Genomic DNA, 24,816 nt, shown 5'->3' on the forward strand with positions numbered 1-24,816 from the left:
CAATAACATGTATTATCTAATAATATATACTACTGCCAAATCTAATATTAATAAAATATTATTTGTTAAAACAGTACATGATATTATTAATTTAAACACTATTTACTAAACCTGGATATATCACTCTAATAATACGATTCAAGTAATACATAAGGTTTGATTTTCTTAAATAAGATTTTAAATTTGAATCATCATATAAATAATAAAAGAAACGTGATTAAGAGAGACATTCTGATAAAAATAAAAACATTAAATCTAAAAGAAATACTATTAATATATATATATATATATATATTTATAATGTTTATATTAAAGATTTCATTTTTGTAAGAGAAAGTTCATGCATATAAGTACATGCAAGTCTAACTTTCATCAATTACTAAATGATTATTCTTAGTGCACGATTATAATAATTAGCAATGAAATCAAATCTTATTCTTTAATTCATGAAGATTGAAGGTAAAATGTCCAAATCTCTATCCTTTTCATATACTAGCAAGCCCTAGTGGACATGGGCAAAACCCAAATTCCTCCTTTTTCAATGGTCCTTTAATAATTGAGATACATAATATTGATGGGTTTAGCTTAATTAATACATAAACATCTTTGGCCTAATATATCATTGTGCTTGGCCTTTATTTTCTATTTTATGTTGTGATGACAGTCCGATTTGTCATGAAAGGGAAACCTGACACGTTTTGCAATTTGGTGACAAGTTTATGAAAGCTAAATTTCTCTTGGGATGATTTTCTTTTTGGCTTTGTTCTGTTATAGAATCTTTTCCTTACCTTTTTGAATGGTCACCAGACTTTGCAATTTATATGCATTTCAATTTCAAGTCAATAATTTGTATCCTTTTCTTGATAAATGATTCATTTTATTTCTTGATCTCCTTTACAAATAAATATCCTTTTAGGCAAAAGCAAAAAAAATGTCATCAGAATATTCTTAGTAAGAGCATTAGAGAAAAAAAATTACACTGCCATTTGTCACTTTGTCTTATCATAAATAAATCTGAGACTTACTTCGCAATCAATCTTTTGCAGAACCTGTATATTTCTTTGTCCTAAAAAGCTCAACCTTTCCTTTTCTTTCGGGTCACAAAATTTTATAACTATATTTACTTCGTATCAATAAGATGGTGATGAATAATTTAAAGAAAAATAATTGGACAGACCTAAAAGGAATAAAAAAGTTAATGTGATTTGAATTAAAAAGTTAATTTTTGTCCTACATTAAATGCATGACAACTTCAAAATTCAAATTCATGCAAAGGTTGATCAGCCAGTGTGAGAGAGAAAATTAACATAATTTTTTTTCTAGAAATAGACATCATTAATTTCCTTTTGGAATTGTCGGGTAGAACAAAATAACAGAAAGAAAAAAAGAGGAGAGCGTTAGGGATAAAGAAACAAGTTTTACCCAGGAAAGGGAAGAAATTTGCATGAATATTCTGTGTTTAACTGTTCCGATTTGATCGTCATCGTCTTTCTTTGATAATACTCTCCTTGTTCTCGCTATCTTCGTTCTCCGCAACACCTCTTCCTTTTCTCTCTTCCCACTCTCTCTGTCTCTGATTCTTGAATAAGAGCTTCAAATTTTGTTAAACCAATTGGGGCACAAAAATATCTTATTTTGAGCCTTGCCCGCAATCACCCGCTTCAAATTCAATTCTGGGTCCGTTTCAATTTCTTCAAAGGTGGCGAGCTGTGCGGATTGAGTTCGTGCCATTATTGTTTATATCTGGGGTAAGTCTTCAATTTTGTGGTATTGTAAATGCAATGTTTATGAATGACTTTCTCTTGTTTTGTTTTTGTGGGTGGTGTTGTGTTGATTTTGTTATAATTGGATTGTTGGAAACCGTGTGAAGGTTGTGGTGATGACGTGGCAATGAGGTGTGTGGCGGAGGAATGGAGGGTGTTCAGGGGAGGAGCGATAAGCTTCAGGGTGCTAGTGCTGTGATTCCGAGGAGCCGTTTGCGGGTTTGGTTCATCCGAGCGTGTTCAAGCATTGTGCTGTGGACATGTCTGTTTCAGCTAGTGACAGTGAGTGAACTATGGCGTTCCCATTTCTTTTTGGGGATTACAAGTCGAATACATCACACAATTCAACGTCCTCCCCAAGCACATAATGAACTTGTTCATCCGCCTCCCACTTTTCTTCCCCCAAGTTAGTTTTTCTTTACTTCATGCTTGTAGTTTTGGTTTGAGGTTAAGGGATTATGGATGTGGGTTTGGACAACTGTAGCTTCGGTTCTGTGATGATGCAACCTTACGTGTGTGTGACTCATTTGTGAAGATCTCCTCGCTATTTCTCGCCTTCAGATTTTCCAATATTATTTGAGCAGTGAAATCCATATTGAATATAAGTTGTATTTGTTGTTTGGAGGTGATGATCGTGCTTAGATGAAAGTCGGTGCTGAATGTTTATGTGTTGTAGAATTTTTTAGAAAATGTTTTTTGTTTTCTGGATTGGTGCTTGTTATGAAGTAGATTTATGGGTTTCACATTCAGTTATGAGGAGGAAGAAGAGAAATATATATGCCTTCAACTTTAAATGCAGATATAATAGTGAATTATGATTTATGAAGTCAATATTAATTTGGCATTTACGATCATGTTTTGTGGAATCCTGCCAAGGATGAATTGATTTATAGTTTATACTGTTGGTGGCCTTAGAAAACAGGTTATTTTCTTCTAGGTGAGTCAGTTACCTCGATCGATTCTTGCCTTTGTTTCTATCCAAGACCAAAAGTTTGAAAATCTGACTTTTTGACTCTTCCTCCACACAGTTTACCCGTCTAATTATTTTCCGTTTGATCTAATATTCTCATTGATGCATCTTTTGGTTTCCTTCTCGCATAACTGATACACATTAGGCCAATTTCCCTTTCATATCTTTTCTTGTATATCTACTGATCAACCTCAATATTCGATTCTCAGCTGCACTTATATTTGGCTCTTGTTGACTCTTCACTACCAGCCCATCGCCTCTATACAAGTTTTCTGATTCTATAGGTGCTCAATAGATTTTTCGTGTAACTTGATGGGCTTTTTGTGATCACAAATTATACTTGTAGCAATGAAGCATTTATCAATTTCTTACTTAGCTTGAATTTGGATGTGATGTCTGCAACAATCTTCATTCACTTAACGGAATTGGAAAACAAATAAGACTATAACTATAGATTGCCTTCTTTGTACTTGCATATTTTAAGACAAGTTTGTAAGGGATTTATCTCCTTCAAAATGAGAGATTCATTTTAGAGAAATAAGTGTTGGGAATTCCTTCTTAATTTAATGGGAGATCATGACCAATAAATCTTGATAATTGAACCATTGAAATTGAAGACTGTGAAGTTCAACCTAGAAAGTTGAAGATAATCTTTTCAAGGTATTTTGAAAATGTAACAAGTATTAATTATCCATTATCTCTTTATGAGAAAACCTTTATCTCATTCTCTATATAAAGGGACTTGTAAGAAAGAGAAATGAAACCAAGTGAGGAGCAACTTAGAGAGTAAATGAGAGAGTTGTTGTCCACCATAGTGTGAGATTAGAAATCCTAGTGAGAGACTAGAAAGATATTGTATTTCATCCTTATTGGGTGAGATTAAGTGTTACCCTCAAAGGGAGAGAAACAAATATTGTAATCCTACTCGCATATTGGAGACATTTTTTGGATTAGGTCTCGTGGATTTTTATTTCTTAAGTTGAGAAGGTTTTCCCATGTTAAAAACTCTCGATGTTATTATTCTATTTTGTTTTATTTTCTTTTGTCTGCTTATTGTTTCCGCAAGTACCCATGTTGTATCTACACCAAGGAGGGAGAATTAGTTCTAATTTTTCCAATAGTGGTATCAGAACTTGGTTCTAATATAAGATGGAATGAGTCATTACTGATGGAGATATGTTCAAGTTGACAGCAAACAACTATTCCTATTGGAAGCCCATAATGGAGGATCACTTATACTGTAAGGATATGCATGAACCTATTTCTTGCAAAAACAAGCTAGAAGGTAAGAGTGATAAAAATTGGAAACTTTTGAATCAAAATGTTGTTGCAATGATTTGAAATTATATTGATATAAGTTTGTTTGAGCATGTGTCCACATACACAAATGCTTATGAGTTGTGGTCAAAACTTGAATCTACGATTCAAAAGAAAACTCCAAGAAATAAAGCATCTATTGTTAGAAGACTGGTGAAACTTGAGTACACGGATAGTCAAAGTATGATGGAGCACTTGAATTCATTCAAGGGTCTTGTCAATCAATTAACAAAGATAGATATGAAGATTGATGATGAGTTCTAGGCACTTTGCTACTTAGTTTGTTGCCAAAAAGTTGTAGTCATGCTCAACAACTCAGTCTCATGGAAAGATCTCAATGGAAACTGCTTCAGACAGTATGTTGAATGAAGAATTCAGAAGAAAAGAAAAAAGTACAAATTTTCAATATGAAGCAAATGTTATAGATAAACGAGAAAGAGGTGAAACTCGTGGGAGAAACAAAAGCAAAGCCAAAGGCTATTCTCAATCTCGCACAAGAACAATAATGTGCTAATTTCTGAAGAAAGACCAAAAAGTCGAAAATGTCCATCTAGACTTAGTTGATCCAAAGAAGAAGGACTGTACTCTAACCATAACCGTTGTTGTAGACAATGATGTTTTTCTTATTGGAGAAGACAATTACCTAAAAGTTGCATATGGTAATTGCTCTTGGATCGTTGACTCTGGTGCCTCTTTCCATGTAAGTCCACATGAAGATTTCTTTTCATATTACAAGAAAGGTGACTAGGGTACTGTGAAAATGGGATCCATGTTACAAGCAAGATTGTAGGTATTGGTGATATCGTGTTACTAACCGACACATGAAACAAGCTTGTACTGAAGGAAGTTAGGCATGTTCCAGAAATTTATTTCAACCTTATCTCAATGGGTAAGTTGGATGATGTTGGTTTTATAAGTCACTTTGGTACTGGAAAGTGGAAACTAGCAAAAGGGAACCTAGTCATTGCCATAGGTTCGAAGGAAGGATCCCTTTACACTATGCAAGAAAGAATTTGTTCTAGAGAAGCAAGTCTTGCTAGAGACTCCAAAGATCTTTGGCGCAAACAATTGGGGCATATAAGTGAGAAAGCACTCCTTGCCTAAAACCACTTACCAGGTATAAAAGGTCAAATCTTAGAATCTTGTACTGATTGCATTTATGGTAAACAATGCAGAGTCAATTTTCATAAATCAGGCAATTCCTCTAGGAAACATGAGGTACTTGAACTTTTGCATACAAATCTCTTGGTGGAGCCTACTACTTTGTTACATTTATTGATGATCACTCAAGAAGAGTATGGGTGTACTTGCTGAAAACAAAAAATCAAGTATTGTTAGTATTTAAAGAATTTCATGCTTTAGTGGAGCGTGATACTGGAAAAAAGCTTAGGTGTCTGAAAGCAGACAATGGTGGAGAGTACTGTGGTACTTTTGAAGCCTATTGCAAGATGTATAGCACCAGAATGATGAAGACACCACCAAAGACTCCTCGACTGAATGGAGTAGCCAAAAGAATGTTTCGTACTATTGAATAGAAAGTCATATGCAAGTTACAAGGTGCTAACCTCCCTAAGTCGTTTTGGGGTGAAGTAATAAAGATTGTAGTTGATAAGATAAACCTGAAACCTTCAAGACCTCTAGATGGAGAGATTCCAGAGGTAGTATGGTACAAGGAGAAGACATTCTTCAACCATCTGAGAGTATTTGGATGCAGAGCCTTTGCTCATATTCCAAAGAATGAAAGAAAAAAGCTAGATGCTAAGACCAAGGAGTGCATATACTTTGGGTCCCCAAATGATGAATTTGGGTACAAATTGTGGGATCCTATAAATAAGAAAATTGTTAGAAGCAGAGATGTTGTGTTCTTTGAGGATCAACTGATCAAATCAAAGATATTCAAAAGAAAAATCAGTGCAAGTCCAAAGTTCACATTGATTCAGGGGTAGAGATTCCTCAATAGCTAGATCCTGATCAAATAGATCAACAAACAGATCATGCTCACCAAGTTCCTGAACAGACTGATGAACAACCAGATCATGGTCAAATAATGTTAGATCCTCAAATACTACAAGAACCTAAGCCACAAGAGCAACAAATGCAAGTTGAATTGAGACGGTCTAAAAGAAGAAGAACAATGGCATCATCAAAGTATCCTAAAGAAGATTATATTACTTTGATAGATAATGGTGAACCTCAAAACTTCTCAGAGGCTATGGAGTCAATTGAGAAAGGGGAGTGGATCAAAGCCATGGAAGAAGAGATGAGCTTTTTACATGAGAACCATACTTATGATCTGATGGAGTTACCTACAGGAAGAAAAGCCTTGAAAAACAAATGGGTGCACAAGCTTAAAATTGAAGAAGAAAGCTTGACACCAAGGTACAAAACTCGAATTGTAGTGAAAGGGTGCAATCAGAGGAAATGAGTTGATTTTGATGAGATATTCTCTCCAGTGGTAAAGTATTCCTCCATAAGAGTACCATTGGGTATAGCAGCTAGCCTAGACCTAGAAGTTGAACAACTTGATGTAAAAACAACTTTCCTATATGGACACATCAAAGAAGAAATCTATATGGAGCAATTAGAAGGCTATGAAGAACCAGGTAATGAACACTTAGTGTATCATCTGAAGAAGAGTTTGTATGGTCTGAAACAAGCATCCAGACAATGGTATAAGAAGTTTGAATCCTTCATGACCAAGCACAGTTTCAAAAAGACAATTGTTGACCATTGTGTGTTCATCAAGAGGTATGAAGATGGAAACTTTATTATCCTACTATTATATGTTGATGATATATTGATCATTGGACAACATAAAACCAAGATTGCTAGTTTAAAGAACGTTTTAAGCAATTCTTTTTTCATGAAAGACTTATGTCCTGCAAAGCTGCAAAGCAGATCCTTGGGATGAAGGTGAGCAGAGATTGCTCCAAGAAGTTGATATGGCTATAACAAGAGAAGTACATTGAGAAAGTTCTCAAGAGATTCAACATGGATAAGGCAAAACCTGTTAGTGTTCCACTTGCCGAACATTTCAAGCTAAGCACAATGCAATAGGAGAAAAGAAAGAGATGAGCAGAGTGTTATTCTTCTATGGTAGGAAGCCTAATGCACGCCATGATTTGAACAAGACCATATATTGCCCATGCAATTGGTGTTGTAAGTCGATTCTTGTCCAATCCTGGAGAAGAGCGCATTGGAATGCAGTGAAGTGAATATTGAGATATTTGATGGGAATTACCAAAATATGTTTATGTTTTGGTAATGAAGATCTTATGTTGGTTGGATACACGAATTCAAACATGACTAGAGATATAGATCCCAAAAAATCCACATCAGGGTATCTAACGTAGGGGTAGCTGTATCTTAGCAATCCAAGTTACAAAGATGTGTTGCTTTATCAACAACTGAAGCAGAGTACATTGCCGCATCTGAAGCTGACAAAGAGGTAAAATATATGAAAAATCTCTTGCATGAATTGGGTCATGTTCAAGAAAGATATGTTCTCCATTGACAACCAAACATAGTTAAGAATCTTTCATTTCATTCTCGAACAAAGCACATTGATTATCGTCATCATTGGATACGAAATGCTTTGGAAAATGGAGAGCTGCAGCTATAGAGAAGGTTCATATAGATGACAAATGGTCTGACATGTTGACCAAGGGAATTTGAGTTAAGAATCTAACAAACTGTTGTATGGGAGCTGGATTATTGATACTCTCAATTAAGTCGGGAAGGGAGAGGTTTGTTGGATATCCCTCCTTAATTTAATAGGAGACCATGATCAATGAATCTTGATAATTGATCCATTGAATATATTCAAAGACGGTCATTCCAAAGTCTTGAAATTATATCTCTCTTGAAGGCTATGAAGTTCAACCTAGAAAGTTGAAGATAATCTTTTCAAGGTATCTTGAAAATGTAACAAGTATTAATTATCCATTATCTCTTTATAAAGAAGTCTTTCTCTCCTTCTCTATATAAAGAGTATTTGTGAGGAAGAGAAATGAAAGCAAGTGAGAAGAGCAACATAGAGAGTAAATGAGAGAGTTGTTATCCACTATAGCGTGAGATTAGAAATCCTAGTGAAAGGCTAGAGAGATATTACATTTCGTCCTTGTTGGATGAGATTAAGTGTTACCTTCAAAGTGAGAGAAATGAATATTGTAATTCTACTTTTATAGTGGAGACATTTTTTGGACTAGGTCTCGTGGGTTTTTATTTCTCAAGTTGAGAAAGTTTTTCCACATTAAAAATTCTCTTCATTATTCTATTTTGTTCTATTTTCTTTCTTTTGTCTCCTTATTGCTGCCACAAGTGCCCATTTTGTATCAACACCAAGGAGGGAGAATTAGTTCTTATTTTCCAAACAAAAAGTGAGAATCTAAGGCCATTGAATGAGACACCAACCATTAAGATTGTGATTAAATGTATGTAAATGCATAATAAATTTTGTACTTGGTTCAAATTTTTAGTTGATTTTCTAACCAACAGGTATATCATCTTATCTTATTAAAAAGTGAACTTTAAGCCTAACTCAACCTTATAAAACCGGCTTATAAGATGAGGTTTGCACCCACATATATACTATGAAATGTCCTTATCTCTAGTCGATGTGAGATTTCTAACAAACCCCTCACGCCGAGGCTACCAACTCGTGCGTGGAACTATATATTATGCGTGGTCTGATAATGGCTCAATAGCGGGTGACGCTAGGATAGACTCAAAATGGCTCTGATCCCTTATTAAAAAGTGGACTTTAAATCTAACTTAATCTCATAAAACCGGCTTATAAGGTGAGATTTGCACCCACATATATACTATAAAATGTTCTTATCTCTAGTCGATGTTGGATCTCCAACACATCTCATTGTACTTTCTTAAGTGAATTTCTCACTTTAGAAGAGCCAATTTCACATTATCCTTACATAAAACTCAACATCTAGCATTTATGTGTTTCCATTTTAACTTATTTTATAAAATGAATCTATATATATTAATTGTGATATATTTGTATCTATTCACTTGAGGCAGTTTTCTCTTCACTTGCACGTTTTGTTTTGGATATTAATAACATAGATAGTTGCCCAATTGCTGGATCAAAATGTGTCTTGTTTTAGATGGGCTCCCACGACCATGAACATCTTGGTTGCCTTATCATTTGATTTTCAATGTTGGGTATTCTTAATTTTCAAAAAGACTACGTGAATGAAGTATATATAATATAAATCAATGCATATTAATATATGGTTTGATGGATAGGATATTAGTTGAATTTTATACCATTTTTACACATTCCTGTAAATATTAAAAGCCTTGTGACCTGAAATATTTCAGGAAATTATACAAGTAATGGTTTTCTGAGAGTCTACTGCAATGGGGGCTTGAATCAAATGCGTGCAGCGGTTTGTATCTTCTTTGCTGCTAGTTCTCTGTTCCTTGTCTATGATAATCTTAAATGTTCATATAGCAGATTTGGCATTTCAGATTTGTGACATGGTGGCCATTTCTCGACTTTTGAATCTCACATTGGTTGTTCCAGAGCTTGATAAAAAATCATTTTGGGCAGATCCAAGGTATATCATTTGTTTTTAAAATGAAGAGTATTATCTATTGGCTTCCATATCATTTTAAAGTTTTGTAGTTTTCTTTTTTCAGCAATTTTGAGGACATTTTTGACGTGAGACATTTCATTGATTCTCTACAAGATGAAGTTCGAATAGTGAAAAGAGTGCCCAAAAGGTTTAGTAGGAAAAGTGAGCAGACTATTCTGAAGATGCCTCCTATTAGTTGGTCAAATGAAAAGTATTACATGGAGCAGGTGAGCAGATTCTATAAGCTGCATTTGGGCTAAAACTATGTACTGTATGTTAATCAAGCTCTCTTATTTGCTAATTTAAGGTTTGATAAAATGATTGATTAATGATTCTTCACCTTAACCTCTATTCAGTTCTAAGACAAGAATATTTAACGTCTTTGGACTGTATGCTTCTTTAACATTTTACAAGGGAAGACTGTGTTTTCTGATCAGATTGCTTTTTAGTGGATATTTCCTTAGACCCGTCAGATTTATATTGAAGGTCTAGTTTTAGGGTAATATACAGTTATATTTGTCTAGTATCCAAACATTTCCCTAAATTGTCTTCTCTGTCATGGAAGGAAGTTTTAAAGTATGTCTTGGAACAGTGATTGTAGGCTTGTAATGGTCATCTTATCTAAGTTTTATTACTTGATAATGATGGCAAGGCAGATGACAAATGTCAGAAATTGTATTCTTGCCAAATTAAATGGGATAGAAGTATCAATTATTATGGATGTCTAATCTGAATTATAATTTTGTCTGATTGCCAGTATGCACTTGTGCATGCGGTAGAGTTGTCCTCTTGATTTTGTTATTAGATGCGTCTAGACTATAAAAACAGGGATCACTTGTATATAAATTAGGAGTTCCACAAAAGGGCTAATATTTGTCTGAGTAATAAATTGATTCTCTAATTTTTTACACGTGTCCATGCGGGTGAATGAAGAAATGGTAACTATGGATTTGTTCCATCTGACAACTTTGAAGTTCTTGTTTCTCTTTATCAATACCCATTGGATTTTTGGCTATATGATCTTCTTCACTGAAAGACTTGACACTCCCCCCCCCTTTCTCCTAAAGTTTTTGAGAGGATGGCAATTATCAACTGTGAACTGGTAATTTGTAAATTACTAGATGCATTATTACTCTCTTGTCCTTTGAGAGGAAATAAAATATGAAGAGGAAAATACAGGATACAGTAGACAGATGATGTTTAGGGTTGTATTGATTGTATTATCAGAATCATGATTGTATTCTCTTCCTCCCTCTCTCGTTTTGAGTTATACATGTCTTGAGTTTAATTCGATGCCGTGGACTCCACACTGCAGATTCTTCCGCTTTTTGGCAAACATAAGGTGGTACATTTCAACAAAACAGATGCTCGTCTAGCGAACAATGGTCTCCCACTAGATCTACAAAAACTTAGGTGTCGTGTAAATTTCCAGGCACTTAAATTCACGCCTGAACTTGAGAATTTGGGCCAAAAATTGATTCGGATACTGAGTAAAAATGGACCCTTTGTGGCATTGCATCTGAGATATGAGATGGACATGCTGGCTTTCTCAGGTTGTACGCTTGGTTGCACTAATGAAGAAGCTGAGGAGCTCAAGCGGATGAGGTATTATATATTTCTTGTTTTACTGTACATATATTTATGGATTGGTTTTTGTAAGAGGTAGGTGCTTCTTACCTGACAGTTGCTGGAGAAGATGTTGATCACTAGAATTTTTTTTCTCTATCATAGCTTAATGCCATTGATTCTAGACGGTTAATTATGCCTCCTGTTCTATCCTAGAGAGTCCCGGATGCTATTTGCATGGAGGAGAGCAGTGTATCTGTAGTTCACGAGTAACCTGACATGTTGATTTTTGCATACTTTGACAATACACATTAGTTACCTCCATAAAAAAAATATTCATGTTGTCAAAGTTATTTGTAATGAGCTGGCATAAGAAGGGTCTATCTCATAAAATTTTGATCTTGCTTGAGTAATTCAGGTATGCATTCCCTTCGTGGAGAGAAAAGGAGATAGTGTCTGAAGAAAGGAGATTACAGGGTCTCTGTCCTTTGACACCAGAGGAAGCAGCCTTAATTCTGCAAGCCTTGGGTTTTGATAGGGAGACACCAATATATCTTGCAGCTGGTGAAATTTATGGTGGTGAACGTAGATTAGCACAACTGAGAGCTGCTTTTCCAAGAATTGTAGGTTCACCAACACCCCATTCCCACGTCATTTCTGTTTATATTTTGGCGGTTCCGTATTTGATATAATCTAAATAGTTAAAATTGAGAAGCTACTTAGGATCTAGAAGGGAGCTAAAGATCGTAAATCATTGGATCATTACACGGTTTGAAAGAGCCTACCAAATCCAATATATGTATGTGAATATAAATTTATATGTAATGCATATAAAATAACAAATAAGAGAGAAAGGACTTTAAATCACTGCAAAACCCTTGCTTAAACTTAAATCATAAGGTCATACATAACTCATAAACTAGTAACAACTTAATTTAACAACTCCAAACACAAAATATCATCAGAATCAAAACAGAATGGAGAGTAGACGAGAGATAAGAGACAGAAGCAATAATGCACTAGGCAGAACGAGAGGTCCACAAGAACTACAAGAGAGATGCGGCAGAAAAAAGTATTCAGGTTTCAGTAGAACTGGGTCAAAAATAGGTTTCCCATGGGTTTTTCAGTTTAAGTGAAAAAACCGGACCACATTGTAACACAGTGGGATCACACGACCCCACCAATCCTCTATTTTACTTGACAATCCCACTGATTCACCAGAAGCTTTAAGCTGAGATAAGGATTACAAACCGTGGCAAAGATAGTAATATCTTATGAGTTGACATGTGTTTTTAACTCAGATTTAATAAAATGCTATAATGGATTTCAGGGGATTCTGCAGAATTGTCCATTTACAGTTCATATGACAAATATTATTTTACAAATTCAACAAAATACTTTTGAAAGAAATTGTATATTCTTTACCTACCTGACATAGTGTATTCTCTCTTATCATGGTTTCTGCTTTTCTCAATATTCTTTTGACTTTCAGATTAAGAAAGAGACATTGCTGGCCAATGATGAGTTGCAGCAGTTTCGGAATCATTCATCACAAATGGCAGCTTTGGATTTTATTGTTTCTGTAGCGAGTAACACCTTTGTTCCAACATATTATGGTAACATGGCAAAACTTGTCGAAGGCCACCGCAGGTGTGCATGCACTCTCTTGTTACTTGCAATTTTGATTTATATTAGAAGGCCAAGGCAAGTAAACCACCATTTGGGTCCCTAAAAGTGTATATAGCCCAATTTTTTTTAAAAAAAAATGGGACTGGAGTAATAGTATCACATAATTTTAACCAAATTAACAGGAAGTATTAAGTTCAAGTACTTTAATGAAACAACTGGAAATTTCATATTTATTTGGAATTTCCATGATTTCAGGGACTAATGTGATGTCATACATTTTTCAGGAGTAAAAATGATGGTTTACTCACCTACAGTAGCCTTGATAAAAAAACCACAAAATAAATTATAATTTGTCCTCCTGCAGGTATTCTGGCTTTAAAAAGTCCATCTTATTGGATCGGAAAAAGCTTGTAGAATTGCTTGATATGCATCAGAATGGAACCCTTCCATGGAATGAGTTTGCAAATGCTGTGCGGAATGTTCATGAAAGAAGAATGGGACAACCAACTCGACGTAGAGTTGAAGCAGACAAGCCAAAGGAAGAAGATTATTTCTATGCCAACCCTTACGAGTGCCTCTGCGAGGGAACAAAGTGTGATGACTTGCTAGGTGCTCTTAACTCCAGTCAAATACAATGAGTACGAGCTGCATAATGTAAAAATGCACTTTTCTTTCCAACAACCATTTTAAAAGAGGAATTTATGAACGGCTCCTTCCCACTTAATGGCTCCAGTGCTGTACACATCATGATGACCTTTTTAAGTATATGTACACATGAATTTGTAGAGAACCATGGAAAAGAAAGAGGAAAAAAAAAGAAAAAAAAAAGAGAAAGGGAAATATCTGCTTCTATTGAGGCATGCAAAGATGTATCTTCAATTTCACCCTTAATTAATTTATTTATTTATCCAAATTTGAGTTCAGTATCGCTATATAACAATTTTTAATGTTGCAGCCTTAAATTAAGATAAGCCATTCTAGAAGTTCACTGCATCTTCCTCTTTACAAACAACAATCAAGTAATAGATTGTAATAAAGGGGGGCGAGTCAAAAACTTGATTATGATCCTCTTCAAAGATAAATTGGATGCATGCCATGGATTCGTCTTGGAAGCCTCCTTCTGTGATTTAACAGGAGTTCATGTTTCTCGTCCTTTGGAAATGGAGACAAAAGCGTGTCCTTAACTGGTGCAAATGCTTCTGCTTCTTTCTCCTAAAAGAATTTTCCAAGGTCCCCTAGGATATCACCATTTTCCCCGCAAAGTCCAAGGTCCTTGAGCCTCCTTTCTTGATAATATTCTAACTCGGCCAATTCCAATTCTTTCTCCTTAAAGATATCGTCAATTTGCTGCAGAAGCTGCTTCTCCCCTTCTCTTATTCCCACGGCTATAGCAAGTCTTGAATCTAGCTTTGCTGCTTTCAACTTTTGATCCTGCCATTCACGTGCTTTGTTAGTTATTTGCAGAACTCAATCAGCATCAAAATTTTCACATAGGTTCCTTTCCATTGGGAGGAAAGAAAGTGATTTGAGAAAAAATATGAATTGGAGAGAAAATGGAAGTAAAGAAAAATTTAAAATTTTCTTTCTAAAAGACTGCTTGTTTTGTTCCTTTGCCTTCCACATTCTTTCCCATCAAACAAATGAAAATGCTTTATAATCCATATTTTTTCTCCTCTCTTCCACACACACTATGAATGTGCATTGTAGGATGTCATGTGGTTCCTCTAGAAGTGCCCGTGATGCGGATATATAGATACTTTATACCTATAAACTAGAGGGCAATGTTTTAATGTGCATGGTTTTCCTCCCTTAAAAGTAATATACAAATCATACCTCTTCAATGGTTGTATGATAAGCAGCAAGGGCAGTTTTGCAGGTCTCTCTAATCACTCTGCATATTAGCTCCTCATTGTCACGGCTCACAGGCAATTCAAGATGACCCCAAATGGAATTTCTAAATATTGACTCCAAAAGGAAAGCATCAGTGCCCCCTAGAGCCACTAATCTCAGATATGGAAGCAGCCCTGGTGGAAGTGGGCGGTTGTAGAAGATGTCAAAGTATGCTGTCTCACCAAAACCATTGGACTCAGCAATGTCCAGTTTGTCACCAAAAAAGGGGTCTGACTCAGATATCTGCAGTGTCAAGGTATATGCATTCCGGTCTGCATTTGGTTCAATGAAACCGTAGTCCAGAGCCAGTTCGGCATTGCTTTTATTCAAATCATATTGGATATACACCTACAGTAAAAAGTTCCTTCCATTGTTATGTGTAAGTATATTACCATTGTATTTTATGTCACCAATTGCACGGATTCTTCTTCTAAATACAACATTGACAATGTTCTCCTTAAGGACTTATACAAAATAAAAAGAAAAAATGAAATGAAATTCTTCATCAGATTATTAGCTTAAGCAACAAGTAAAACATTAAAAATGTAGAGAAACTAATGAGAGAAGTTTTACAATTTGTTCATAATTTTAAGTTATGGAGAAGTTCATTTCATTTTCTTCTTATTTCTTTTTCTCTTTGAAAAATATTACGGAAAAGTTTGTTCAAACATGTCCTGGTTCGTAACACACTTCGTTTTCCTTTGACTAATAAGAGCTGGCTTGCTAGTTCATATATAAGCTTCTTAGATACTATCATGCCCCTATCGGCTAAAACTCCTTACATGGACATTGATACATTTATTATTAAAGTATATAATAGGTTTTTTTTTAACGAAAATGATGCAATTTTACAAAGAATTTACCAAAATTAGCAATTTTTAGAAAATTTATCCATATGGTAAGTCATGCCACAAAACCTCATTGTGAAGAAGTTATGTAAGTAGAATATGACTTTAGATTTGTCAAAATGAAATTGTGTCTAAAGAGGAAAAGTCGTGTTTGGCCATACAAATTTGATTAATTTGTTTTCTTTTTATTTTGGATGAAGTTTTACACAGAAGACATGATTTCGATTGTTTTTATATAAGTCATGCACCCCTTACGCATTATGTATAAATAAGTTTGCTTTTACTAAAACAATTATTGAAATAGTAGATGTTTCATCACTTCACACTGTGTTTAGATAAAAAAAATATTTCAAACTACCATATTAAAATTGGGAACATGTTATTTGTTATAATTGATAACAATTCTATTTTTTTATTCATGTTTTAATTTAAATTTATAACAATTTACATTAACCTCCATAATGTATTTATTTATAATTATTATAATCAAATTACAATAAAACAATTGTTGTGTGCATCAAATTATATTAGAGATCGTGTCAGTGTCATACCACTTTATTCAAATTAAAAAAAAAAAACTTAAATTAAGATTAATCAATATAGTGTCGATCAAACACAAATTCTCATGACTTTTTCACAATAAAATTGTGTTATTTTGGAACAATTATAAGGTAAATTTCTCAAAAACTATCAATTTCGAGAAATTCTTGGTAAAATTGCATCATGGTTAAAAAGTGAGAAGAAAAAAAAAATAGAGGCAAGGGTACTTTACCTGGTCCCCAGCCTTGAGGGCAAGGGGGCTCCTTAGGGAAAATAGGTAATCCCAGGAGAAAAGGCCTGCTGCTCCTTTAATTTCATAAGCATGATCATCTGTAGTCACTCTGGCACTATGGTTTATCTGACCCACAAATTCAATTTGGAAAATACAATTTCAGACACAAAACAAGTAATGTGTGCACTTCAAGGAGTAAAAGTTGGTCTTCCTGTAATATCTACTCCTTTCACAGTTATTCCTCTTAATTTGACAGATTTTTCTTCATTTGATCTCCAAACAAGTAAATTGGTACGCTCACGACAGAAGAGAGAAAATGAAAAGGACCTTACCAAGTCAGCAAATGGAATCACAACTAGATTTTCATTGCGAAGGCGAGAAAATGCTCTTGATCTTAGAATTCCAAATGCCCAGAAAAATTCATCAATGGTAATAGGAGAAGGGAAAAGCTTCTTATTAGGGAGTATAATTTCTTTTTCCACTCTCCTAAATTCGCTCTTTACATACTCTTTCACACTCAGTGTTGTGCTTAGAAGTTGAGTCCCTACACAAATCAGTTGAATCAGTAGTAGTACTGAAAACCTCAGCACAAAACAAGCATTTCCAAAGGTAACTAACTACTCCAAAAAGCACAATCTTTTCACCATTTATTTACATTATTTTGCATTAAAACATTGACACAACCAAGTAACTAACTAACCTTGTAGCTCTGAGAGCTCCTCCTCTGACCTGCACTGGAATAACCAATTACCAACTAAATCAACCAACCACATGAAAACAACCAAAATCCCCATTAAACATGTTTAACAAGCAAACCAAAAGAAACCCACCAATATATAGTAGAGCCAGTTTCCTTGGGCAGAATACTGAAGTAGTGCTTCCAAAGAGAATCATCCTTTGACCTCTCTCTTATAAGAAACAACACAACAGCCAACCAAGGCTTCAATCCACTACACACTTTCCCAATCTCTGAAGCTGCCACAGCATCAGGGTTAATCCATAGCCTCTTGGGCACCTGTAACACAACCTCATTCCTAGAAATGTCTTTGAGTGCAACCAATCCTAGGCCTTCTGGCCCCATACCAGGCTTCACTGGTGTTTTGCGAGAGACAACACCCTCTTCCTTGAGCCACTGCCAGAAAGTGTCAACTGCTGGAGGCACTGATATCTCAGTTCCCAGAGAAGCTACACATTTAGCAGAGAGTGGGGTTTTTAGGTGTAGAGGAGACCCCTTGGCTGCAAAGGGGAAGAAGTTTGTGCCTTGAAAAAGAGAAGCAGAACCTGAACATGCAGGAAAGACACTAGCCATTTTTCTCTGGTTACTGCTTTTGTATATTGTGCTGTGTTGTGTTTCTAAGACCAGACTTCGATCCTCTCCTACGTTGCGGATGTGGATAAGGTTCTTTCCATCTTGCTGCTGCTACAACCAGTTCACCTTTTTTTTATTGCTTTTTGGACTAAATAGCTAAATACACATTGAAACACTTTTATTTAGATAAGTAATTAATTTTTTTAATAAATAGTGTTTAGTTCTTAATTTTAATTATTGATGACTTAAACAAAATAAATATTGAAATTGAATTCAAAGATAGAGACAACAAAATATTGAAAGAAATAATATATATATAAAAAGATAAAAAGAGGCTTAAGTTAAATTGGTTTTTTTTTCTGCCACAAGCCACGTCCTGTGACTAACCCACTTGAGGGTATTTCTTCCTGCACCCATACATTTTATGCAATACCATAATTACCCTCAATACCATAATTACCCTTGATACTTCTGAATGATTCCAGAATAAGGATTCTGTAAGCAAAAAGTATTTCTGGAATAGGGGTTCGGTAAGAAAAATATGTTTTCAGAATAGGAAATTTGGAAGACAAAAAATCATTTTGGAATATCTTTTCCAAAATAGTAAATACATAATTCATAAAATGTGTTATATGTTTCGAAAATATTTTGGGAAAGAGTAATCCATAAGTCATTTTTAAAAAGAATAAAATGATCTTTTCTAAGAATGATGGGATGCGGGAAGTCATTTGTTGGACAATTGCTTCCTGCACCCAATCAATTGTGACTGGCACCCGACATATTTTTAAAAATTCTACAATGCCCTTGTCTTCTTCACTTTTGAAAACATTGAATGGTGAGGAAGAGGAAGTTCATGGATGTGTGAAGCTTTGCTTTGAGCTGCAAAAGAGGAAGTTACATTCATTGTTGTGCACGGACATTCAGTATAAGCTTCGTTTGCCAAGTTAATGAGGTAAGTAATCCATTTTCGTTCGTTTCTGGTTTTTGTTCGAGTTCAGCTGGTCCCGGATATCGGAATCCAGAATTCTGTTTTTTTGCTTACGGATATTAATATCCGGAAGTCAAAATTTTCAATACGGATATTAATATCCAGAACTGTGGATCGTTGCTTCCGGACGCTGATATCCGTAGTTCATCATTGTCTTATGGATGTACATATCCAGAACTAGTTTATGCAATCCGAATATATATATCCAGAAGCTAACTGTTGATATTTTTTTGGTTATGGATTTATTTATCCGGAAGCTAAGTGTTAATTTTTTTCAACAGCCGAATGGATACAACAGAGTCATACATGGGAGTTTTAGGGGAGATTGATGTGTGGGATGGATTAGATGATGTTGATCTGGAGCAGTCAATAAGTTATAACGCATTAGATAATGACCACAGGACACATGAATGTAGTGAGGTATTTTCTACAAATGAGGTATGGTCAATGTTGGGTTGTGAATGTGTTTTTTATGAATTATTTTTAAATTTGGCATATGTTATTGTAGGTATTTCGTGATCGAGATGAGCTGTTAGAGTGGGCGAGAAGTGTTGGCTATAGTTATGGGTTTGTCATTGTTATATTAAGGTCAGATACATGGACGGGCCAACGAGGAAGGATGACCTATGTATTGTTAGGTTGTGAGAGAGGAGGTAAATACAGACGGTATAAAAAAGAAGTAGATGTCAGTCGAACTGGAAGTAGGAAGTGTGAGTGTCCTTTCAGATTGCAAGGCAAACCAGTCAAAGGTGGTCAAGGGTGGATGGTTGAATTAATTTGTGGTTCTCACAATCATGACTTGGCAGAGACAATGGTGGGTCATCCGTATGCTGGAAGGTTAAGGTTAGAGGAAAAGGTTATGGTTGAGGATATGAGTAAAACTTCGGTGAAGCTAAGAAATATTTTACTAACCATGAAAGAGAGAAATGAGAAGAATGTGACAACGATTAAGCAGGTTTATAATGCAATCACTGTTCATAGAAGATCACAACGAGGTCACAGAACAGAAATGCAACAACTGATGTTGTTACTGGAGCGAGACAGGTACGTGCGTTGGTGTAGGTGTGATGAGGTCTCTAATATTGTGCAAGATATATTTTGGACACACCCAGATTCAGTAAAACTAGTGAACTCATTTAATATTGTCATATTAATGATAGTACGTACAAGACGAACAAGTATAGGATGTCGTTACTTGAGGCTGTTGGGATTACGTCTACAGGTTTGACTTTCTCCGTTGCATTTTGTTTACTAGCAGCAGAAAAGGAAAATAATTTTTTTTGGGCCCTTGACAGACTTAAAGGGTTGTTTTTGAGAGTTGATTCATGCCCTAGGGTGGTGGTATGTGATAGAGATGTTGCCTTAATGAATGCAATTAGAATGGTGTTTCCTGAAGCTTATAATTTGCTCTGTCGGTTTCACATTGATAAAAATGTGAAAGCAAAATGTAAAATGTTGGTGCATCCAAGAGAGGCATGGGATCAAGTAATGGAAGTGTGGGGATCTGTTGTGGATTGTGATATTGTTGAGGCCTTTGAAGATCGTGTCAATGCTCTTCGAGTTGTCTATTCTCCATGGCCTATATTTGTTGATTATGTGATGGATACATGATTACGTCCACATAAAGAAAAATTTGTCAAGGCATGGATAGATAAGTTGATGCACTTAGGAAACACAACAAGTAACAGAGTTGAGGCGGCACACTGGAGCCTAAAGAGAGTTCTTCCGAATTCGATGGGGGATTTATGTTTCTACTGGGATTCCATCAATAAGATGATTATTTTACAACATAATGCAATCAAAGCTTCATTCCAAAAGAGTTTGCGTGTGGTTGGACATCGGTTTAAGGTTACAACTTAAAAAAATTGTTAGGTTTTGTGTCTAAATATGCTTTGAACCTTATTTCGGAAGAGCTTGATAGGGTTAAATCAGTGGGGTTTGATAAAAGTAGGTGTGAATGTAGTCTTACATGTACTCGTGGTCTTCCTTGTGCGTGTCAATTGGCTTCATTTGGTGTTGGTAGCATACCACTTAAATCAGTACATGTGATGTGGACTCGTTTAAGCTTTGAAGACATTGCAACTGAAGAATCTTCATCTGAGTTGTCAATTGATAAAGAGTTTGAGGTCATCGCGAAGCGGTTTAAAGAGTTGGATGTTGCAGGTAAGGTTAACATCAAAAGTAAATTGCAGGAGATTGCCTTTCCAGAGAAGACATCTATTTACGCACCAGATCATAAGGTGAAAACAAAAGGTGCTGTAAAGATGTCTCGTCCTACCAAATTCATGAGATCAACTAAGCGAATCCCTTCTTATTTTGAACATGTGGATTTCTTACACTCACAACATGATAGTTGTGCAAGCAAAAAATCTAATGAAGAAAGCTTACCAGAAATTGTACCAGCAAAATGTATTCCTTTCCTTGATCAGTTCCCTGTAGGGTATCATCCATATATTGTTGATGTTGTTAACGTTAAGGCTGATGGCCATTGTGGCTACCGTGTTGTTCCTGCCCAATTGGGAATGGAAGAGGAGTCATGGGTTGTTGTTCGAATAAATTTGTTAAAACAACTAAGTGAATGGAGACAAGAATATGTTCAACTCTTTAGTGGTGATGATAGATATGAATACTTGAAGAAGTCACTTCTAGTGGAACACATGTCTATGGTACCGACCACTAACACCATTTCATTTTTACATTGCATTTCTTTATTTAACCTTGTTTCTCAATTGTACTTGCAAGCAGGAATAGATAAGTGGATGACAATTCCAGACATGGGATATGTTATTGCAAATCGGTATAATGTCATTCTTGTTTATTTGTCCATGTTACAATCATTGAGTATTTTTCCTTTAAGAACCCAAGCACCAAGTAACTTTCGTCATCATCGAATCATTGCAATTGGGCATGTCCACGAAAATAATTTTGTGCAGGTATAAACTAAACCAATCAAGATTTATGTGCTAAATTAAGATTTATGTACCTTATATTTATTACCTTTATAGGTCAAGCTCAAAGATGATTGTCCAATTCCACCTACGGATATATTGTGGGCATCACATCGTTATCCGGCGGTCCAAACTTGGTCAACATACTACACTAGCCGGATACAAGTTTATACCCAACTAATGTCCATTAGACGATATTTGTAATCATAACATTTGTAATAGATGCATGTTTAGCGTAATTGAATGTACATTTGCAATGGTTATGTATTTAGTACATTTGAAATGGTTATGTATTCAGTACATTTGCAATGTTGAATAGATTTTGGAGCTGTCCTACACAATTATGAGGAGCATACGGATGGCCATATCCGAAAGTCAGTGAAGTGCTTGCGGATTTTAATATCCATAACTTAAACAGTAGTCTACGGATAAAAATATCCGGAAGTGTAAATGCTGTCTGCGGATAAATATATCCGGAAGCCACATTTATGTGTGCAGATAAAAATATCTGGAAGTGTGTGAGGTGTCTACGGATAAAAATATCCGAAAGCCAGTGAGGTGTCTACAAATGTCAATGTCCGGAAGTGAGTGAGGTGTCTACTAAAACAGAAGTAACATGAAGCAAAAATCGATAAAGTTCAATTATAAAATCCATATTGAAACATATAGATAAGGTTCAAACACATTGTCATGGATAAAAATATTACATAAAAAGAAATCCTAATACATTATCCTAATACATTGTCAATCATTCCTACGTGCATGTCTCCTGACATAAATAGCTCTTTCATCAGTCGCTCCTCGTGCTAACATAATGGCTGCTTGTATGCCTTCCCAAACAGGGCTGCCCTCCACGACATCGCCATGATCAAGTAATGGTTGATATGTTTATGTAATTCTACGACAAATACCCTACAAGCATGAATGACATACTATTAGAAAAAGATAATACAAATTAATACGTTAACAAGGTTAGAAGCATACCAGAGCAGGATGTGACTCCTCAGGATGACTTGACACTGCTTCGTGATAACGTGCATTTGAGGGTACCGGTACAGGACGGTCATCCTCATCCGTATTAATCACATATGGATGTGATACAGATCTAAACCAAGCCATGTACTCTTGAACGCAAGCATCAGGATGAGGTGCTATGGCATAGTCATGTATGACATAATCATTGAAATGTAACCATTGACGGTCCATCCATTTGTATCCGGATGACCATGTCCAAGTACAGATGGGTTGCGAGGGATGATCTGTGTATAGCCATACTGACGCAAAACACGTTCTGGCATGTGCAACTGTGTCCAATTTCCAAGCCTCAAATAACCACAGAATAAGGAAATCCACTCGAATGGACGTTCTTCCCTATGCTCGTTGTATGGACAAAACCGAATGGAAGCTGGTGTCAATGTACCTAACTGTGATCGAACAACAACAATTGAAGTACCTTTTCCAGCATCATACAACCTACACCGAGGTTGGTCTTCAGAATACAATGCTTGCATAGGTCTCATCCTTATAGACGGGAAGTGCTCATAAATCCACCCCTGCAGCAATGTCGCATAACCAGCTAGTTGCTTAGTGTTTGCATAACTACAATCTCCTAGCTGCTCATACATGTGAGTTAGGGTAGCTGTTGCCTAAGAATATCCCCCGGTAAGCCTCAAATCAACAAAAAATCCAAGATAAAACACACTGACTGATGTAGCACTCTTGTCCGCAAAAATAGTGCAACCGACAAGGTGAAGTAAGTATGCTCTGGCAGCCACAGTCCACTGCCTCATTGAGCATGCGTCTTCATACACATCTCTTAGTCAACTCAAGCGCACATGAGATCCTCGGCAGTGTCTTGTTTCTTCAGATGCAAGTGCACGGTCAACACGGAGGGATTCTACCAATAAATCATTCGTCGAATCTGAATCTAAGGTTTCCTGCGTGTAAAAATGACCGACAATGGGTAAATGCAGCAAATTTGACACATCATCAAGAGTGATGGTCATCTCCCCAACCGGTAAGTGAAAATTGTTTGTCTCTGCATGCCACCTCTCTACAAAAGCACACATCAGTCCTCGGTCTAAACTCTCATAACTAGCATGAAGACCACCTAAGCCAGACAATTCTACAGCAGCTTGTATGCGCTCATGAGGTTCTCCTAACTTATTTATCTTCCTCCCATGTGAAACCACCTTCAACTCACCACGATCCTACAATAATCAACATATATCATCAATAAATAGATGCATACTAAATACAAAAAATTATCTTTCATTACTTACCAAACCATTCCACAACTGTCTGGCTACATAATGTTCATAATTAACGAGTAAGGACTTATCCAATGGCCCTCCTGATAGCCTTCATCATCCACTTCAACTTCTTCTTGTTCAATATAATCTTCAAACTGTTCATTTAGAATTGACGTACTTGGGCCACCCCGTTTTCTTCTTACCGATGCAGTTGGTCGCACACGGTCCAAATTAGAACTTCCTCCACCTCTAGTCCTCACCATCTAACATTCAATCCAACATATATAAAAATTTATAACACATATAGTATAAAAGAACCTATAAATTAATCCATACAAGCAGAACAACAACACTAATACGGATATTAATATCCGCAGAACAACAACAAATTTTGGATAAAAATATCCGCAACATATAAGTCTATTATGGATAAAAATATCATCAAGTCACAACGCACTTACGGATAAAAAAATTCAGAAGCCACTAATCACCTACGGATAAAAATATCCGGAATGCAGTAATGGGTTATGGATAAATTTATGCGGAATGCAATAGACAATTACGGATGAAAATATCCGTAGGCATGTCGTACCTTCGACTTCAGAAGCTCTGCTGCTCTGCCTGCGATAATGAAGGTCACGGTGGCTGCGGCACTGCTTCACGCACAATGGAATGGAAGAAGAGAAGAATAGGGTTGCTGCAGGAAATTGGGTGCATATCACAATTAAACTATTCTAAAATTCATTAAGAGTAAATTTGTCTTTTACTAATAGGTGATTGGGTGCCAGTTAAAATGTGTTGGGTACAGGGAGAATGTGCCCATTTGTTGAGGTGCATGAAGAAACAACCACCACTTGAATGTACAAGATAAAATATAGGGTTCTTCTTTTTGCACCCAAACAAATTTCTCCATGCACCTCATCAGTTTTAAAAAAAATGGTTTACCCCTTTTAAAAATAATTTCAGA

General features: G+C 35.8%; 4 protein-coding genes across 4 annotated transcripts; 3 read left to right on the forward strand and 1 right to left on the reverse strand.

The window, feature by feature from the left end:
- The first annotated feature begins 1,263 nt into the window (after positions 1-1,263).
- Positions 1,264-13,755, forward strand: LOC137811531 (rhamnogalacturonan I rhamnosyltransferase 1). The gene is made up of 9 exons (XM_068613321.1): positions 1,264-1,748; positions 1,871-2,169; positions 9,391-9,458; positions 9,541-9,629; positions 9,712-9,874; positions 10,963-11,252; positions 11,632-11,836; positions 12,706-12,863; positions 13,207-13,755. The coding sequence occupies exons 2-9, from the start codon at positions 1,911-1,913 to the stop codon at positions 13,478-13,480; spliced, it is 1,506 nt and encodes a 501-aa protein (XP_068469422.1). The 5' UTR covers positions 1,264-1,748; positions 1,871-1,910; the 3' UTR covers positions 13,481-13,755.
- On the reverse strand, positions 13,713-17,841 carry LOC137811532 (ribulose-1,5 bisphosphate carboxylase/oxygenase large subunit N-methyltransferase, chloroplastic). Its single transcript, XM_068613322.1, has 6 exons — positions 17,183-17,841; positions 17,053-17,081; positions 16,685-16,896; positions 16,353-16,478; positions 14,676-15,080; positions 13,713-14,273 (listed from the first exon to the last, which is right to left on the reverse strand). The coding sequence occupies exons 1-6, from the start codon at positions 17,659-17,661 to the stop codon at positions 14,055-14,057; spliced, it is 1,470 nt and encodes a 489-aa protein (XP_068469423.1). The 5' UTR covers positions 17,662-17,841; the 3' UTR covers positions 13,713-14,054.
- A 1,093-nt stretch (positions 17,842-18,934) lies between these two features.
- LOC137809380 (PKS-NRPS hybrid synthetase cheA-like) lies at positions 18,935-20,260 on the forward strand. The gene is made up of 3 exons (XM_068610500.1): positions 18,935-19,069; positions 19,158-19,693; positions 19,810-20,260. Exons 1-3 carry the CDS (start codon positions 18,935-18,937, stop codon positions 20,258-20,260), a joined length of 1,122 nt encoding a protein of 373 aa, XP_068466601.1.
- Positions 20,261-20,383: 123 nt separating this feature from the next.
- Positions 20,384-21,801, forward strand: LOC137809381 (uncharacterized). The gene is made up of 3 exons (XM_068610501.1): positions 20,384-20,468; positions 20,522-21,582; positions 21,655-21,801. The coding sequence occupies exons 1-3, from the start codon at positions 20,384-20,386 to the stop codon at positions 21,799-21,801; spliced, it is 1,293 nt and encodes a 430-aa protein (XP_068466602.1).
- Positions 21,802-24,816: the final 3,015 nt, after the last annotated feature.

Source organism: Phaseolus vulgaris, chromosome 2, assembly GCF_051622355.1.
Source record: "Phaseolus vulgaris cultivar YP4 chromosome 2, ASM5162235v1, whole genome shotgun sequence".
NCBI classification, from domain to species: domain Eukaryota; kingdom Viridiplantae; phylum Streptophyta; class Magnoliopsida; order Fabales; family Fabaceae; genus Phaseolus; species Phaseolus vulgaris.